This window comes from Bipolaris maydis (assembly GCF_028858645.1).
Source record: "Bipolaris maydis strain C4 unplaced genomic scaffold PSV08scaffold_2, whole genome shotgun sequence".
Lineage (NCBI taxonomy): Eukaryota > Fungi > Ascomycota > Dothideomycetes > Pleosporales > Pleosporaceae > Bipolaris > Bipolaris maydis.
The window spans coordinates 2,587,037-2,605,750 of NW_027093858.1; the positions used below are offsets into that span (position 1 = coordinate 2,587,037).

Here is an 18,714-nt window from a genome sequence, read left to right on the forward strand (position 1 = left end):
TCTTTTGTATAGCAAGTGTGCATATTCGAAGAAGAACAGCGATTGGTTCGCATGGCATGGATCGGCAGAGGTGGTGAGCTTGTAGGTGGGAAAGAACATTGTGAAGATCTACCATGGTCTCTGCAGCTTCATCCCTATCCAACAATCTATTTCTAGTACTATACACACCAATAAAGGAAGAGTGGTCTCGATATAGTAAACCTCCCAGTCTGTATCTAGCTTAAAAGGCTGGAAGAAGTTGACTTCACATGTGTTTCTGTTGGCGAAACGACTGTCATGATTCTACTCAACCAAATCTCTCAAAATTTACACATGTTACTCGAGATGACCTGAATCCAATTAGCGGACATGCATAATCATTTGCACAGGGGTTGCATCACGGACGAAATGTTCGAATGAAAATGATGGAAAGATTCACAGCTCCAACAAATGGTGGGTAAAATGGTTTCATTGAAAAGTTTATATCTACAACAGAATCGAACGGTAATTTCTTATTTCCAACCAACTCACCAGGCACGATCAATTGCACTGGTGGTCTTTTGCTTCGTACGAAGCTTAACCACGGAAAGCTCGGGGATGAACGCCTCCGGCGGCCATGACACTGCGCACCTTGTTAGCAACACCAGAACCGGCATTGGTGCGGAGCCAGGTGATGAAGGTGTCGAGAGTGAAGGTCTTTGGGAGCGCGGAACCGGAACCAGAGTTGGAGCCAGAGTCGGAGCTGGAGCCTTCGACTGGGACAGGCGAAGCAGAAGGCGATGTAGCAGGGGCAGAGCCGGAGTTGTCGACTGGAGAAGGAGCAGGAGCAGTGGAGTTGCCAGAACCGGAATCTGAGCCGGAGCCAGCACCCATAGTGAAGTCTACACAAGACTCGTATGTCTGGTTGATGGTGGGTGCATCCCAGAACCACTGGATCGCACAGACACCAGCTTTGTTGCAGTGATCACTGACGTCGGGCATGGTGATGCTGAAGTCGGTCCACTCGGGGTGCTGGCTGAGGGGAACAGAGGTCAAGGCGTACTTGTCCCAGCTGATGAGGGGCTTGCCGATGACCTTGTCGGTAGCGAGGTCGATGACGGAAACATTGGCATGACCGTCGTGAGGCGCACGAATGGTGACGTTCATCTTTACCACCTCGCCGGGGGTGTAGGAGTAGACTTGGGTGTGATCGGAGAACGGAATACCCTTGCATTGCCAGATACGGCAATCAGGGCGGCTGCCCTGAAAGTTCTGGATAGAGCCTTGGACGTTGCCGTACATGTCGGAATTCTGAGTGTTGAAGACCTGGTCACCGCAAGCTTGCTTCAGACCATTGCCGGCTTTTCGAGGAGTAGGGTTAACGATGTTACCGTGAGCAGCAACGGAAGAGGCGAAGCCTGCAATGGCAGTGGCGATAACGTAGGACTTCATTGTAATGGATTGGTTGTTGTTCGACAAGAGCGATATGTGATGTACAGAGAATCTGAAGCGTAGCTTCTTTGAGAAGAGAGTGAATAAGAAGGTTGTTTTGAAACAAAAAAAAATGAATGGCAGGTCTCAGACCTATGGCAAACGAAGGAACTGTGGGTTGAAAGTGAAGAAACGGCGAGTTTGATGGGTGGAAGAGGCTTGGAAGAAGACGACTACTGATGGCTATATACAATGGAGCGGCATGACATTACTCACGTCGAGGGCTCCATGTGTGGATCTGATGGCTCATCAAACGCATGAAACAAGTTCCCATCGAACTGAATTCTTCACAGCGCTGACCCTCGCTTGTGATTCAAAACAATAGCTTCGCGCCCTGTCGCATCCCGAGGACAGACTCGGCGTGGGTCCTGCTGTTATGCTTGGTGGCTTTTTCCACCAGTTGGAGGCATGCGTCAAGTAGCCAAGGCCGGAGGTTTCCTTAAAATATGACAGGGTGAACAAAGGCGTTCCTGCGACAGCGGGCACCATGCACACTGACAGTTTGGTGGCTAGGGTTCCTGGTAGGCTAGCCGTAAAGGGAAATAAAGACGGGTCGTCTTATGTAGTCGAAGCGCCCGCGCGCCCGGATTGAAACGGTCGGGAACATGCGCCAAGTTTCAGGTCGTCCGACGCTTGGCTATGCAAAGTGCCGGCGGCATATTGTCTGTGGCGCTGGCCATTATGTCTTTTCCTGCAGTGGATTGGGGCCATGGCCAGCATTGCCTCGAATTCGGCCTGCTTGCTTTTGCTCTGTGGGAACCACTTGAAAGATATTGGCACAGAGCGGTTTTCTTTTGCGAGTCCTTGTCGTTTTGAAGACGAGTCGGGTAGTTGAGTGGGTTTTTGAGACTGGACCTGCAGATAGCTCGGAGATTAACGAGGGCGCCCAACCCTACTACATACACTGGAGCCAATCTTGTCTTCCATCAAGAATCTGTGGAACAACCTGGAGAGTACGGCCAGATTCGTGCATTGATGACGCACTTCAATGGATGAGCAGGTAATGATACAGGTTCGAGTTGTGCAAAGCAGATTGCGATGGCATCAAGTGGGTAGATTGCGTCTATTGCCAACGCTTTACTGATACTTTTGTCAAGAGCAAGATTGCGTTGATTTGCATCAACAACATGCAGAGTCTTCTGAGATTGACAAGCTTGCCATACAAGCATTGTGAGCTTGTACCACGATTGATCAACGGAAGTTGCCAAGGCAGACACAAGCACAAAATACCGTACCCACCGAACATGCTTGGATTTGCGCTGCAGGCCGGTGCGAAAAGTCCAACGGCAGGAAGTGGAGAAACATTTAATGATGGCCAAGCCTCGACTGGATATTACATATCTCCCAGCATCGATGACATTCCATGTAACTATGTACCTACGTAATACACACCTGCGTAGGCATGTATTTCCACAGTAAGCACGAAACATGCCGATAAATGCAGGGGCGCTTGACACCGGCGGCATGGCGGGGCATGTCCGTGATGGCTGGCGGTTTCATACTTATCGATTGTTATCAGCTTAGCACATGACAGACAACGCCATACCTGTGTACAATCTGCACGAATGTAAATCCCAATAGTCAGTCCTCACCGAGTTTTGGGACAAGCCGCTTCCAACTCGCTGTCTCATGTTTCAGCTTGTTCACTGTATTCTGCCACTCAATCCTTTTGTGGCGTTTCCACACCGTTTTTGAGGGGACCAAACACCATGTCCAACTACATGTACTGCTCGACCGACTCATCTTGTGTTAAATCAGAACAGAGCTTTGGAGCCTTTGAAAAAACAATGCCGTGTGTGCTTTGTGATTGTAGGGTATATGTACGTCTCACTCTCTGCCTTCCTTTCCCCCGGCGGCTCTTTTTGATAGGCTATGCCACAGATCAGGTTGTCGATTCTAGCTGAGGCGCGCACAATGACTGTAATGTGGTCGAATACTGCTTAGAGCGATGCGTCGATCGGTGTTGTCGTAGTAAGAAGTCGCTTTCATCATGAGATTATGCAGCTTCTCATGATGCTTAGGCAGTGTTATTGCAAGGACGTTCCTGTGCTCCTAACCTTAAAATTCGATCTCGTTGATACATGTGTACATGAGGATCGGGCGGGGATTGTGTTTGGCATAAGAGCATACCCATTGGTCTTGAGCTGTCTCTCTCGCGCGCGCTTCATGTCATTACGCAATTTGCTAGATCGAGACATGTCTAGCTATCGCGATTGCAAATGTATCTTTGTGTTGTAGCAATACGCTGCCAAAAGTCTGTGCTCCCTATATAACATCATTTATAGGCTGCTGGAAATGCAAGCGATTCCAGGGGGGGGGGGGGGGTGGGGGGGGGGGGGGTGGGTAAAGCTCGCCAAACACGGGTTCCGCTTGCGCAATTCAGCCGATTGTGGCAAGAAGGCTTTCTCAAACGGGTTTTCTTCCCCTGAAAATAACATTGGGGTTGGAAACCTTGTCTTGTATACACGAAAGGCTATAAGACGATGGTTTTTTTTTTTGGAAAAAAGAGTCAATTTGTTCAGGGGGTAGGAAAGCTAAAAAGGCCATGTCATGGACCCCACCTAGAACAATGACAACTCGTCACGAAACCAACAAGCGAATTTGATGAGGGAAACCTTACGGCTTGCAGAATAGCTAGTTTTGGACAGCTTTGCAATGACACTCAGGTATATAATTCAAGCACAACACCATGCGGACCGCCATACTCAGGTTCATAGTTCAGCTCGAACCAGTATACCTCCAAATCTCTTGTGTTGGCCGGATGAATGAAGAACTGAGCAATGTCTCTTCTTGGGCATGCAAACCATTTAGTCCGGATCTCACTCGCACCAGTCGTGGACAAGACATAGGTGTCGTAGCGCTCAATAATCGCGGGCTTGTTGTTCCAGGTGGTACGACCGTTGTCAAGTCTAGGTTCGACACGTGAGATGTCAATTACGAAAGGGGGTTCGCCTTTGAGACGAAACGGAGCGTTCTTGGAAGGATCAGTGTTGATCAAGAAGCGGAGACGGCAGACGTTGGCATCGTTGTCGGGTACGTAGAAGCTAACAGCGGTCCACTGTTCGTTCCCAGTCTTGTTCTTTGTTCTATCATCAGCCATCATAGGCAACGTGTCTTGGTCTCGTGCCATACGCTGTAGCTCACAGTGGCATCTTTCTGAGTAGGAAATGCAGTGTCGGGTTGAAATTTCTTGAGAGGAAGGAGCAGTACCGGATACTGCGTGTTGATGAGTGCTGCAAAGACTGGGAGTCCAAGGACGACAGGGAGAAGAGTGAGTAGATGCATTTTGTATTTGGATGAACAAGATGAGCGATGGAGGCAGCGCAAGATTGGACATGTTTGAGTTAAGATTATGTAGGTCTGTCGGCAGACATGCTGCAACTGAGAAACAAAGCTGGGTAACCGGTGTAACATGGGCACAGTTGCACTCCCACAGTTGATGTTGGACAAAGTGGACCTGCTCTGTTGTGCAGGTGATTTTGGTGATGCTCGTGGTGATGATACTACAGGGCACACGGGAGCTGGCATTCACGTGTTCGCCCGTCGGGAAGCAGTTGTTAGCATGAATGTCACAATGGTGGTAGATTTTGTGTATCAAGTGGGCGACTGTCGTAAGCCAAAGCACTAGTACTACTAGTACTTTTGTAATGTGGCGTTTGTGTGCGCAATGCCCTAATTCGACATGGGTTGGCCTGGAGAAGCTGCATCACGTTGACACAAGAATAGTGCAGCTTTGCAACGTCCTTGGTTGCTGGGGCGAATTTGGTGATGGGCTTGTATATCTGGCAGCTGTCGTACACAGCTTAGTGCTAGTGCGGAACGAGAGAGGATTGGAATGGTGGGGTGGTGAACGGCGCCCTGCAGTCAAAGCAGCCTCGGCAAGTGGGGCGTGCGTGGCTGACATCAGACATGGCTCGTTGTCGCAACCGCGACTTGTTTCTTGGTCTCTTATACACTCAATTTGGCCTTGTACCAATGAGCAAAGCATATTTCCTGCCAGCATGGCGCTGCTATCCAGATTCTGGCCTGTCTTGAGGCCCTCAGCATGCCTACGGCCAAGGCGCCCCTCGATGCGCCGCAGCCTGTACCTGGCGCCGCCATATCTCATCGATGACTATATCCCCCGTTATCATCTACTGTCTTCGGTGGACGCATCTAAGAAGCGATCGTTGGCCTATGCACACCTGCGCGAATGCAACTTGTGCCCCCGCCTTTGCGGCGTCAACCGCTACGACAAGACCGGAGTGTGCTTAATCGGTGCAGAGACGGTCAAGGTGGGAACGATAGCGCCACACTTTGGCGAGGAGCCATTCATCCAAGGGCACAATGGCTCGGGGAGCGTCTTTTTTAGTGGTTGTAACCTTCGTTGTGTGTTTTGCCAGGTATGCGCTGCTCGTACAGAAGACGACTTGCCGTTTGGCATATACATACTAATGCTACACAAAGAACCATGACATCTCACATACACGTAACGGATTTGACCTGACACCCGAGGGTCTTGCCGAATGGTACATGAAGCTGCAAGATGTTGGCCGCGTCCACAACATCAACCTCGTCACGCCAGAACATGTGGTGCCACAAGTGGTACTGAGCATACTGCATGCGCGTGAACTCGGCCTGCGCTTACCCATCATTTACAACACATCGGCGTTTGATTCGCTCGAGAGTATTAGTTTGCTTGATGGACTGGTGGATATCTACATGCCTGATTTCAAGGTGTGGCGTGACACGACAAGCAGACGGCTGCTCAAGGCAGACAAGTACACGGAAGTGGCCATGGAGAGCATCAAGGCCATGCACAAGCAGGTTGGCGATCTCTGCTTTAGTGCAGACGGCATAGCCAAGAAGGGTGTCATTGTGCGACACCTGGTCATGCCAGGCATGGAAGATGAAGGCCAGGAGATTGTGCAGTGGCTTGCGCAGAACGTTAGCAAGGACCTGATGGTGCACATCATGGAGCAATACTTTCCAAGGGCCCATGTGGGCAAGCCACGTCGCGGTCGCGCAAACTCTGAGGGTGAGGCGTCGCCGGATGCTGGCGGACAAGTCCGGTATGCAGACATTAATCGCCCTGTGCATCTGGACGCGGTTGCAGCCGTGAAGAAGGCAGCGCAAGAAGCCGGGCTGTGGAGGTTTGTCGAAGCATCGCGCCATGGCGGCTTCAACATTTGACGGGGCGGGCGTTGGTGGTGCCTGCCTGGCTGGCTCAACACCACAGCACACGCCCGCTGCCCTGGATGGCGGGGCCACCAGCACGTCACCACCCGCCGTCGGGGCAAACACGACTCTCCCCACGCACACGCCCTCGTTCACCACAATGGACGGCCTTGCCTGCATCCAGCACATTGTCCGTGACCTCAAGGTGGACCGGGATACCTGGCAGGCCGTCGCTTGCCAGTACAAAGCTGCCTTCGAGGCCCAGACTGCTCGTCTGCGCGAGCTTCAGGACGTCTGCTTCGCCACCCAAGCCGAGCTGGAGAATGAGCGAGCCCAGCAGCATCAAACCCACGCCGCCTCAGCCCTCGCCGACACTTCTCCATCCCGCCCTTCTGACGGCTTCGAAAGCCCCTTTGGCACTGCCACGATTTATTCCCTACAGAGCATCCGTGCAGAATGCTCGCCGCCATTCGCTGAAGGATGCGTCAATTCACTGTTTGACAGGGTGCACAAGTGTGCCGATCAGAGAAACTACGGCACCGCTCTCTCGGAAGTCGAGCGACTACTACGTGGTCCTCTTAGCCCCATGGCCCGCGCAGAGGGCCTCCTACTGAAGAGCAATATCCTCAGAGCCTTAGCACACGATGACATGTTTGACGCACTCGCCGTCTGCAGCGAAGCCATCGAGCTTTGCAGCCGTCTCGCCGAACTGGAGAGCTTCCTGCCCAAGATACAGCACCAGCAGAAGTTACTTCGCCATGACCTTCGTACGCTCCATCAAGCTTCCGATGTGTTGAGCGCCGCCACTAGTAGCCATGACAATCTACCCTTGCTCCAAGTGAGCGCCGCCCACAAATCCTACTACGACGAGCCAGACATGCTGCATTGTGCCAAGCGCCGATCGGGCTTTGATGAGAACCGTACCATGGAAGGTCTGCTTGTACAACTCGAGGAAAAGGCCGCAGACGTACGCGGCGTTGCCTTGACCTTGGTAGTCTTCAACTCGTGCTGACATATCCAGAACAAATGTCGGCGTACCAGTGCGCGGCTCAGGCTGCGCGCTGCCGCCAAGGCGAGACGAATGTCTGTACCGTATCGTTGGGTCAAAGAGAGAAGCGAGGGACACCACCGTATAAGCTAATCAGCAAGCGACCGACAGCAGTCGTGGGGCTTTGTGGGTTTTGTGCGAGTACCATTAGCGGCACGGCCAGGAGACTGGCAGAACATCTATTCATCGTCTTAGCTTTGCTCGAAAGAAAAAAGAAATGAATTCTCCGATTTCAATTCAGTTGATGATCTCAATGAAATCAATATTATGTATTGTTGCACCATGGTACTCTTCGATAGGAGCTCTCTTAACAACAAAGAAACACACCTTGAAAGACACATGCACCGAGCCCATTATGTCCTGAAGGCATTGTTCTTTGGCGCTAAACGATTTGTGGATTTGAAGGATGTGCTGCACTTCGCTCGCTCGTTGAAGAGAAGATATTCTGAACCTCCTAATATGAGAACAGTCTCAAAGAACTTGCCGTCTCCCGCCGCTGCAAATCATCGTAGTGCCTTGGATTAAGATATCCTCCCATTCGAAGAAAGATTCCACACTATCCTCAACGATACCATGAACACGTGCATAATTTCAGCTGACGACAATCCGATATTCAACGACCGTTCAGTGTTTCAGACACTCTCTCCAAGCGGTTGTCCGGACTCCATGGATGGCGTACCTCTTGATGGGACCCTTGAAGAACACTATACACACAAGAGCCGTGTGCTTCTAGTGCAGTTTCACTTGTTCCTACTTCACTGCCAGGTGCTACAGTCTAGGTTGGATGTCTTGGAGCGCAAACCCAGAACGGATGACGTCAAGACGGAGATACAAACGCATTATGGCAAGATCCACCGTTTTGCCTCCAAAGCCGGAAAGCTCGCAGAAAGATTTGACAACACTACTTTGCAAGCACGCAGTGAGTACTGGACTGGACGTGGTTGCGGCGGCTTGAGAGACTGGCAGTCTGCCAAAACGCATTTTGGGAATGCAATCAAACTCGACACACCAAGCAATGCGAACAATCACAGCAATTTTCAGTATAGAGGGTTACGTCCAAATGAACGGGCAGATGTACCCTTTCTGCTGCAAATTGTCACACAGCGCTGCGATAGATGGGTCGACAAAATAGAAGAAGCCCGTAAGACTCTGAGTGAGCTCGAGTGTGAAGAGATTGATTGGGAAAATGAAAAAGTAAAAGGTCGGCATTGGACACCATACCGTGGTTGCATGAAGCGCGCCGCAATGCAACAGGCAGTTATAGGTCAAAAAACCATCAAACCCATGAACCATTTGTTTAATAGCGAAGGCCAACGGGCAGACATTCTTAGCCAGGAGGAGATCAAAATGGTTCTGAAGAGGCTGGCCAAGCGAGATGGCAAGTCACTCCTCTGCAGGACGCTCAACGCGGAGGAGTGGCGTTACATTTTCCGCGGCGACTCAGCCATGGGTAAGGACAACCTGTGTACAAACGACAGTGGTGAAAGCGAAACAAAAAATTGTCTAACCGACAAAATCGTTGATCAATCTTTGCCTTCTTCGATCAACGCCTCTGCACAGCCATCACCTGAAATATCACGTAACTTGTGCGACGAACTGGAACAAAACGAATACCAAAGTGGCGGGGAAACACCGGATTTATCATCCACCAGTTTTACAAGTCATTCTCGCGCTGAGGGTGAAGGAGATGTACCATCGCCGTCATCACTGCCACCATCAGGGGGCTTGCAAGACCGAAGGAATATTACCATAGCACCTATTCACACTGATTTTCGGAAGGAAAAATCGGCGCTGAATAATGCAACATTGAGATCGGAATCAGATTCGGAGGCGACGTCAGCCCCGGCGGACGATAACTGCTCCTTTGAGGATGGTTTGGTTGAATTGCGGTCACCATGAGCAGCGTGGAAGCCGATCTAAGAAGATTATTACAGCATGTTAATTATTTTTGTGGTTGCTTAGATACACAGAGTAGCCAACAAATGAAGTAATGCTACAAGTACGCAGGCACCAGTCAATGTTTCATTACGACTCTTTTACTGTACTAATCGACAGTAGTGTTAAAACAAACCATCCATGCAGCGTTGGCAATGAGTGCATGACTCGACCAAAAGTCACCCGAATACCCATGCATAAGTGACACAAGATCGCGCTTTTGCTCGTCTTGAACGGGCCCTTCCGCTGGTCTAGCGTGACCGGTTCGATTAAGTAGTGTAGATGATTGACGGCTTCAATGAATATGTAGGAACTGTTTGAATTGAGTGTAAGCTACTAACGAAAGCAACATCACAATCTTGCACGTTTGATGCCTCTGGTCGCATCACTGCCGACCATTCTCAAATAGCTAATTTTTTTTCGGCAATCGGCCTGGCGACCACGCTCAGCGCATATTGCACATCAGACTTGAGAATTTCTTTTTCATGCACAAGGAAACAGTGCAGTATTGAGGAGAGTCGAGATACATCGAGATGGGTATCTTTTGTCAGGGGATCCTGTTTGGAAGAGGCGTATGCTGACACCAAGGCTGAAGAACACAGCTGCTTTATGGCATTAAATAGATCAGATTTCTGGAAATATTGATGAGAAAAAAGGATCGCTTCGCTTTCTCAACCTCAAACTGAACACGACTCGAGTTTCAGGATTGATGCCCCAAAGTGGATTGGGCATTCCTCGGACGCTTCTGGGCGGGACGTTGCCAAGCTGGTTCCGACTTAATGGTTTTGTTCACAAATGTTATGAATACCGTCTAGAACGCAAATTCTTCAGATGAGGAATTAGTAAGTAGAAGCTGATAACTGTCAACATGCTTATTGAATAGTAGATTTCAAGTAGAACATGGTCAGCAGCGCCGTTCGCAAGCATTTCGGCTAATAGTAGAACTTGGCTGGTATTTCTACAAAACAGTTCCACGCTAATCGCTTGACTTTTTTTTCTCTCTGTTTGCTATGTATATAGCGTATCAGATCAATTATCTTAGAAAAGAATAGCAGGCCACACCCTAACCTGCTAGAATTAGGTATCAAAAAAATTAACTTTACAGTTAAAGTAGTTATACAATAAAAGGATTTAGGTAGATCTCTACAAGACCCTATTAAACCCTAAAAAATAGGTTATTATTACTACTAAAATACACCTCTTAACGGGTATATGCCAATTAGATAAATCTTCATTAGGTACAAAAACTAAAATGCGGTTACGACGAAGGCAGCAGAACAGCGAACTACGGTTGCGATGAGACAATGAACTATGGTTGTAATGTTCCACGCTAATACGTACATAAATTGTCTGAGATACGAATGCGGTAACCGAAGCGTTTACAAAGCGCCGCCCCTCGTGTTACACTAACTTGTAATTTCTCCATGTTTCCCACCACAGAAATGCAGTACACGTGTTGTACTACCACATTCCATTGTTCCCCAACCCCCAACATTATTCCATTCAATGCTCGTCGTTGCCCAAATGTTCCAAATGGTGACCGCCCCCATCTCGTCCACAGGTCTGGAATGGGCGATCTTCATTTCCGAGTTTTTCCCATTGGTGGTTCTTTTGCCGTCAAGGCGCAAGCCAAGATTTCTTAATAGCATAGTCAATTGGCAACATCTGTGACTACTAGATTACCTTTCTACTCTAGGAATCATTCGGAAACAAGCTAGCAGAAACGACATCCCACTCACGTACCTATTGAGAACCGTCGGCTTTTGAAAGGGAACGCCCCCCTATTACCCCTGGACACATACCCCAGGTTTCCAATCGCACTAGGCTTCTAGAACTCCATCAAGTGGATACACACAAGGCCGCCATGGCTTGACGTGCTTGGTGGATATTGGCGGCTGTCAAAAGGTCCTTCCCTAGAAGCCAAGCTTGAACTCGTATGCTTGCGGAGAAACTGCTCATTGGGGAACCCCGTTGAACAAATGGCTGCTCCACATTTTGCACGGCGTCCGCTCTGTTAATCTTGACTGACATAGGTCTTGGTAAATTAAATGGGTTTTCTATAAGAATACTTGTAGTGTAGCTGCCCTCTACTCTTTTATTTCCGGTAGGTTCATTTGACATAACCGCTGGATCCTTGTGTATATCTAAATCTTTATTCGCAAGTCGATCTTTTTATACCCTGACTATTCTTGTTTGTTCACTTTTAGTCTATTACCCGCAAAGACATCAACATGCGTTTCTTCGAGGCTGCCACTGTGGCTTTGACAGCTGCTTCTACCGCCTATGGCGCCCCCATGGAGAAGCGTGCTGCCGCCGTTGACGAGCTTGTTGGTTTTGGTGCTGGCACCACAGGAGGAGGAAGCGGAACCGGTACCACTGTCACCAACTGCGCCGGCCTGACTGCTGCCGCCAAAGTCGGAGGTGTCATCAAGATCAAGGGCACGCTCACCGGCTGCGGCATTGTCCGCTTCGATGTCCCCGGCACCTCCATCCTCGGTGTAGGCAAGGACGCCGGAATCACTGACGGTGGTTTCCGCTTCTACAAGACTTCCAACGTCATTGTCCGTAACCTGAAGTTCTACCGTGCACCCGAGGGCAAGGACCTCATCGACATTGAGGCCACCACCAAGGTCTGGATTGACCACAACGACTTCTCCAGCGTTGGTATCACGGGAGACAAGGACAAGTACGATGGTCTCTTGGACGCAAAGTCTGGATCCGACTATTTGACCTTCTCATGGAACAAGTTCCACGACCACGTAAGTTCTTCTTTGCTATGAAAAAACAAACGAACGGATATCAGTATAAGTAATACTGACACACCCGATAGTGGAAGGGTTCCCTGGTCGGCCACTCCGACAACAACGGATCAGTAGACAAGGGCAAGCTGCGCGTGACTTACCACCACAACTCCTTCACCGCAGTCAACTCGCGTCTGCCGTCCATCCGCTTCGGCACAGGCCACATCTACAACTCGTGTTTCAACGGCGGTGTTTCCGGCATCAACTCGCGCATGGGCGCTCAAGTGCTCGTTGAATCCAACTCCTTCACCAACGTCGCCAAGTCGGTCGTTACCAACCTCGACTCTGACGAGGAGGGCTTTGCGACGGAGAAGAACAATGTTTTCAGCAACAGCCCTACCCAGATTACCAAGCAGGGCTCTTTCACGCCCACCTACAAGTACACTGTTGACCCTGCGGCCAGTGTCTGCAGCATCGTGGCCAAGAGCGCTGGTGTCGGTGTTGTCACCTTCTAAGCTATTGGAGCGTGTCATGAAGAGTTTGGGGGATGTGCACCAATTTTCAGGACATGAGTTGGATCTGATGGCAGTGCGACGTTGTTGATTTGTACATACAATATTTTTCTCTAGTATAGTTTTCAAATCCTCACCATCCGTGCGACATTAGCGCGCTGGTACAAATATGTTCGTCCCATACTACTTCAAGCCGGGTGTGCTTGCGAGCAGATACAGTGTCGCATGGTGATGATGCATTTACAAGTTACCAACATCGAAGATGAAAGACATTCCATACACACGAATGGCAATCAAAACATCAAGAAGACGCAGGAAGAAATTGAAGAATAATTTGATCAAATCACCATAATTTAAACATTGCACGATCGGGTATTCTTGACTCGGTCTCTCCTACGATAGTAACATTGGCGCGATGGCTACACACCATGTTTCCTCACAACTCAACCATCTTGATCCAAAAAATATTGACTCCCCCACTCTCCAGAATATCTCTCTCAGTGTGTGCCTAGTTTACTCTGCGAAGACCCAGACGACACAGAGGACGACACAAATCACAGCTGTAATGACTATCACTTCAGGGCCGTTCTTGATGCCAACAGGCAAGCCCTCGGTAGTGAACTGCAGAACAATGCCCTTGGTAAAGTTTTTCTCAGCCTCGACCAACGCAATCTCAGTCCAGTTTCCACAGCGGGCGTTCAAGTCCTTGTCGGCGGTGAGGGCGGGCAACTTGGCCATAGCTGCGTTCATCAAGCCGGCACTGGTCAGAGTGCCTACGTTTGCCTTTTGCATTACAACGGTACGGTATGATCCATTTGCGCCGGCAGTGGATAGGTTTGCTGTGCGCTCATAGTCGAGGCAGAGTTCTTGTTGGGAAGGAGTGACGGAGACTTGGCGGGTGTCCAGGTCATTGTTCAGACGACCAGGAATGATGACATTTCTTGCCGAGGGATCGGCAGCTGCCAAGTGCAAGATGGACAGGAGAAGAAAAAGCGGCGCAAAAAGTGAAGTGTACATGATGGCGCTGTTGTTGTTGCTGGGTTTTTTTCTTCTTCTTTATCAAGTTGTTTGACAATGTGTGGTGGCGAGGTCGGCGAAGAAACGATTGTCGGTAGTGAATGAAGGGAAGTCGGGTATTATGAAAATAGTAATGGCAAAAATGTGACCGGCACGCCTCGTAGAAGTGAATAGAGGCAAAAGAAAGAAGAAGAGTAGTGGTTGGATGAGGTTTTGGTTCCGCTGCCTGAGGTATACCAAGAAACACGACAAGGGGAGAAGCGAAGAAAGGAAGAAAAATCAGGCCACTTGGACGTGATTTATGAGGCGACAATGGCTATGATGTGTGGTTGTTCTGACAGCACTGCGACGTAGAGCGCCGGATGTGGGCGGGTGCATGAGGCTCTTTGTGTGTCAGGATGCTCGGAGGATTATGATCAAGTGTGCCTGGCTGGGCGCGACTAGTGTGTCTAGGCACGTGGATGACGTGGTGAGCAGCGTGAGCGTGACATTGTTTAGAGTTCGAGTCTGCACCAATTGTTGTGCGAAGCGCTGGCAGAAGGGTTCAATTGCTCGTGGCGCCGTGGCTAATGGAATGGAGCGCGGCGCGATGGCTACGGGCGGTTGGATGGACGGGCGGCTGGGGGGTGGGAATTGACCAGGGGCGCGTGTCATGCTGCTGCGTCTTAGCCCCCTCGGAACCATGACAGCCGCTGTCATGTCACGAGACCACACCACACCACGCCTGCCTGACCCATACCCCCAAGTCCTTACTACTTCATGGCATGAACGCGTCAAAGCTCCCGATATCCTCCATGTTGAACGTTTCCCACATCACCGTGTCCCAGTCCTCGGCTGGAAATTCAAAGTCGCCCTTTTCTACCCCCTCTAGCCCGTTGGCGCCATGAGCACTCAAACCATGCACCTGGGTGCTTGCTATCGTCTCCAGCAGCGGGACGCACACGTCGAGGGCCCGTCGCAAGGCTTCTACCAAGAGCAGTGGGAAATCTGGCCGGTTGGCCCGACGTTTTGTCGCGTCGATCCATGCCTTGTGGAGACACAGCACAAGATAGCCCTTGACCCCGGTTTCGCCAGCTTGGTTGGCGTCTAAAGCCCAAGACGCAGCCTGTTCAACCACGACCTTCAGCCGGCTCGACATCATGTCTTCGTCCTCTTCATCGTCCTGCACTCGCACGGTCCACTCTTTCGTCAGGAACAACGAAGCAAAGAAGGCATATTCCCGGAAGAAGCCCGAGCCGCACCGACATAGACGATCTACATCCATCTCGTCTACCGAGCAAACACTTTCCGTCCATACCGGATGCGCTATATTACAAATCTTGAGCGACGATTCCACCGTCGCTTTTCGTGAGTAAGCGAACCTTGGATCTTTGAGCCCAGAGGCGAAGAAGGGGAAATGGAGGCAGGTCGTGTAGCGCTGCATAATAAACTCGACTGCTTGCAGTGTGAATTGTGACGGCGAACGGGCGCCAGCACTGTAGCTGTGCAGTGTGCGGCGCAAGCTCTTGGACGCACTTCTGAGCATTCCATCAATGTGCAATGTCTCTTCGTACGTCCCACTTGAAGCGATATCGTTCAAAAATTTGAGTATCGCAAGTCGAACCGGCAGTGTTTTCCGAAGAGCAATAGCCACCGATGTTTGCGTAAAGTCTCGGTCGTGCGCGGCGACGGGATCCGCCCTCAAAAGGTCCTCATCGTCGAAATTCCCCGGCGGCGCAGTATTGTATTCCTCTTGGGAAATTAGCGGCGGCCCACCAGACATCATGCTCATCTGCAACGATAACTCAAGTACCGTATTCCACATCCGCCGGCGCATCTCTGCCTCCAATGTGGTCATTGCAGGAAGCTGTGACGGATCCTTGTGCAGTCCAATATAGACCGCCGTACGATACACGGAGCCCAGCGAAATCCACACAAAAGCCTCGCCTACGCCAACAAGTTCGCGTGCAAGGAGCAAGAGGATGCTGTTTTGCAGGTACTGAATGCCAAGCTGCGACTTGAATGAGGGCGATGACAGCCATGTTTGTGCTTCGTACACCCAACGTGTCGCTTCGGCCCGCAATGGCATGTTGTCGTCGTAAAAGGTGGCGCCGATTGCTAAAACCAGCTTGACCATTACTACAAAGGACATGCTAGGAACTGTGTCATTGTTCCACATGTCTTCGTATGCACGCTGAAAGCTTGGCACGTGTAAGACCCGATATAATGTCTCGGTGGTACGAAGGTATGCGGCAACAAGTTGGTCGCAAAGTGGCTTGGGCGGCAAGTCTCTGCACGGCTGTGTAGGCCAGGCTGGAGAGCGACTCGCTTTGATAATACGGGCAAGCTTTTTGGCCCGTTGTATGTCAGCAATACAGTTCATGGATCCGGTTCGAAGATGCGGTTCAATCATCTCAATCATTTGGCGAAACTACGCACATTGTCAGTAATCGAGTACGCTTTGATGTGAAGCATGGGATGTGCACCATGATGAAACCGTTCATCCAATGGCTTTGCCCAAATACACGATTTTTATGTGCGACACCCCGAGAAATAGAAATGCCGTTAGGTGACCGGGTATCTTCAAGAACATCTACAGTTGTCGCCAGGTAGCTGACAGTCCGCACAGAATGTGTCGAAGCCGGGGTAGAAGCAGAGTCCGAGAACGGCGAGTGGGTAACACTACTACTAGCACGAGACAGTTTATCTTCCAGTTCAGTGATGCGAGTCCGCATGGCTTCCAGCTCAAACGCAGCGTAGTTGCTGCCGTCTGTAGGTTGATCCCTGGAGGATAAGTTATTTGTAGTCGAGACTCTCGAAGGCATGGTGGGGCCAACGATTGGTTCTGGTAAATCGCGCTGTGGTTGATTGCATGCCAGTGCTCTTTTTTCCAACCTCTGATCCAGAGACAATTGGGTCTCGTATACACAAGATCCTGTCTTTGACCTCATACAGTTGCTGCATGGCATCTCTCTGTTACACCGTATCTTTCTTCTGCGACAGAGGACGCAGGAGCTGAATATGGTTAGCGCCGGTTGTAGCCGCCAAGACACAAGCGCGACCTACACAGTGGGTCTTTTACGTGAGCGAGGGCCCTCAGCCATATCTTTCGCAAAACTTCTAATTGCAGTATGGAGTGTCTGGATATTTTTGAAGAGGATGGAGGCTCAAGCGGAGTCACGGAAACGGAAGTGAAAGCGGTGATAGCTACTTATGATCGCTCGGTCATACCTAGTAGACTTTCGCAAGCTCGGGGATATTGGCCAATCGCATCACGGCCGACTTTCTTATCTCCGACATAGTAGCACCATACCCACAAAGAGACTGCATGCATAAGCAGCTTGGGAAACTTGACAAGGTTTGAAGGCGGTAAAGCAGCTGGACCACTGTTTGACCGGTCTGGAGCCTGGCTAAGTGAGCTCGAATTTTCTTGTAAATAGCAAGGAGCAAGGATACAAAAAAGTGAACGAATAACGAGTCTCATGCTTCCGAATATGACATATGCATCGATCAGTAGCTTTTGCCCATGTTCTTAGTCTTCTGAAGGTCGATCTCTATGACAAGTACTATCAATTCATTCTCGTGCGATCCATCCTTATGGGCAGCAGCATCGCTTTTCTGTAATTTCTCGCCTTCGTCATGCGACATTACTTCGATAAACGACGTGCTGTAGCTCCTGAAATTGTGATTTCGGGTCTTCGGTTGAAGAAGTACGTATTGCTCGTAGCAGCGCTATTATTGTGGATGATGGGTACCGCCTACTGACACATGCAATGGAACATGATGGGATCACGACTAGGTGTATTACGGACATTTTATAATTAGCTTCGAAGAAACTACTAGTCTTGACTCACTGGTATTTTACTACTAAAAGAAGACAAGCTCTTCTCTCTTCTTTTCGCTTGTTTTCTTAACATGTGACAAGTATATAAGATAACACAGTTTAAGTATATGAAAAAAATTCTGTAATGGTTTATAACTCTGTAGTAGGAAGCTATGATAACATGAATAAAAGAATAGCTAAAGAGGGCAAAAATAACTATTAAATAGTATCATGTAGCATGGACATTTCGGTGTAGTAAACTAACAAATGCAGTGTTGATTACTCTGCAAGGGACCCCTAGATGTTCCATTGTACGTGAAATTCCACGGTATGTAGACGCCCCTCTTCCACACACTTGTTTATACCGTCAGAAGAGGAACAGATTCATTGCAAACATCCCATTTCGTCGCCGTGACCAATGGGTCATCAACCTTTGGACATATCATCTCCTGATACTGGCTGACAAACTGGGCCTACTCAACATGTTTGCTTTTGCCGACATTTCGACGGAGATCGTCGTGTTTTGTTTCAATGAGTCGCATACAAACGCAAATATCATTGCCTTTTTGTCTTCTTTAGTTTCGTCTCGGGGACGATATCTCGGCTGAAACTGCGGCTATCTCGATCTGTACCAAGAATCGTCGAATTACCGGCATGTATATGAGCATGGGCACTAGTACCACCGGGTTTGCTATCTCGTTTGGTCTGCCCGTCAACGGCGCCCAGGTCGACAAATACCGAGGTTTTGAACAAGTCTTGATTTCCAGTGGCACTATCAGCCTAAGTGATGGTATCCTGACGTTGAGTAGTAGGCTCGTCACTAGGAGAGGAATTCTGGACGAAGTCTGAATAGAAGCTGTAAACCGGGGGCTCTCAGAAATACCACGGAAGAGATGTGCTGGCCCATTTTGGGGGGGTGGGGAGGGGAGGGGAGCCGTGACTGGGGAGAAGCAAGCAAGTAAAAGAGGGACGATGGGGATGTAACACATTGAAGTTGCGTTGGAATAGATTGGTTATTGCGTCAATAGTCAACGAGATAAGAAAGGAAACTTG

The 18,714-nt window shown here is 49.7% G+C and overlaps 6 protein-coding genes across 6 annotated transcripts; 2 read left to right on the top strand and 4 right to left on the bottom strand.

The window, feature by feature from the left end:
• Positions 1-463: 463 nt before the first annotated feature.
• PSV08DRAFT_216423 (uncharacterized protein) lies at positions 464-1,410 on the bottom strand (the record flags this gene model as incomplete). Its single annotated transcript, XM_014224531.2, has 1 exon — positions 464-1,410. The coding sequence occupies one exon, from the start codon at positions 1,408-1,410 to the stop codon at positions 556-558; it is 855 nt and encodes a 284-aa protein (XP_014080006.1). The 3' UTR covers positions 464-555.
• A 2,701-nt stretch (positions 1,411-4,111) lies between these two features.
• Positions 4,112-4,734, bottom strand: PSV08DRAFT_172679 (ubiquitin 3 binding protein But2 C-terminal domain-containing protein; the record flags this gene model as incomplete). The annotated part of the gene is made up of 2 exons (XM_014224532.1): positions 4,112-4,528; positions 4,582-4,734. 2 exons carry the CDS (start codon positions 4,732-4,734, stop codon positions 4,112-4,114), a joined length of 570 nt encoding a protein of 189 aa, XP_014080007.1.
• Positions 4,697-9,756, top strand: PSV08DRAFT_407484 (pyruvate formate lyase activating enzyme; the record flags this gene model as incomplete). The annotated part of the gene is made up of 9 exons (XM_014224533.2): positions 4,697-5,060; positions 5,257-5,384; positions 5,430-5,831; positions 5,896-6,581; positions 6,703-7,573; positions 7,660-7,780; positions 8,004-8,162; positions 8,199-9,332; positions 9,713-9,756. Exons 1-9 carry the CDS (start codon positions 4,862-4,864, stop codon positions 9,754-9,756), a joined length of 3,744 nt encoding a protein of 1,247 aa, XP_014080008.2. The 5' UTR covers positions 4,697-4,861.
• Positions 9,757-11,820: 2,064 nt separating this feature from the next.
• On the top strand, positions 11,821-12,845 carry PSV08DRAFT_347772 (polysaccharide lyase; the record flags this gene model as incomplete). The annotated part of the gene is made up of 2 exons (XM_014224536.1): positions 11,821-12,348; positions 12,420-12,845. The coding sequence occupies 2 exons, from the start codon at positions 11,821-11,823 to the stop codon at positions 12,843-12,845; spliced, it is 954 nt and encodes a 317-aa protein (XP_014080011.1).
• Positions 12,846-13,165: 320 nt separating this feature from the next.
• PSV08DRAFT_268962 (uncharacterized protein) lies at positions 13,166-14,174 on the bottom strand. The gene has a single exon (XM_014224537.2). The coding sequence runs from the start codon at positions 13,857-13,859 to the stop codon at positions 13,356-13,358; it is 504 nt and encodes a 167-aa protein (XP_014080012.2). The 5' UTR covers positions 13,860-14,174; the 3' UTR covers positions 13,166-13,355.
• Positions 14,175-14,616: 442 nt separating this feature from the next.
• Positions 14,617-17,324, bottom strand: PSV08DRAFT_407485 (uncharacterized protein; the record flags this gene model as incomplete). The annotated part of the gene is made up of 3 exons (XM_014224538.2): positions 16,905-17,324; positions 16,325-16,853; positions 14,617-16,269 (listed from the first exon to the last, which is right to left on the bottom strand). The coding sequence occupies exons 1-3, from the start codon at positions 16,940-16,942 to the stop codon at positions 14,617-14,619; spliced, it is 2,220 nt and encodes a 739-aa protein (XP_014080013.1). The 5' UTR covers positions 16,943-17,324.
• Positions 17,325-18,714: the final 1,390 nt, after the last annotated feature.

Bases quoted from the DNA above. Each gene is read 5' to 3' on its own strand.
- PSV08DRAFT_268962 (XM_014224537.2), bottom strand. From the start codon at position 13,859: ATGTACACTTCACTTTTTGCGCCGCTTTTTCTTCTCCTGTCCATCTTG.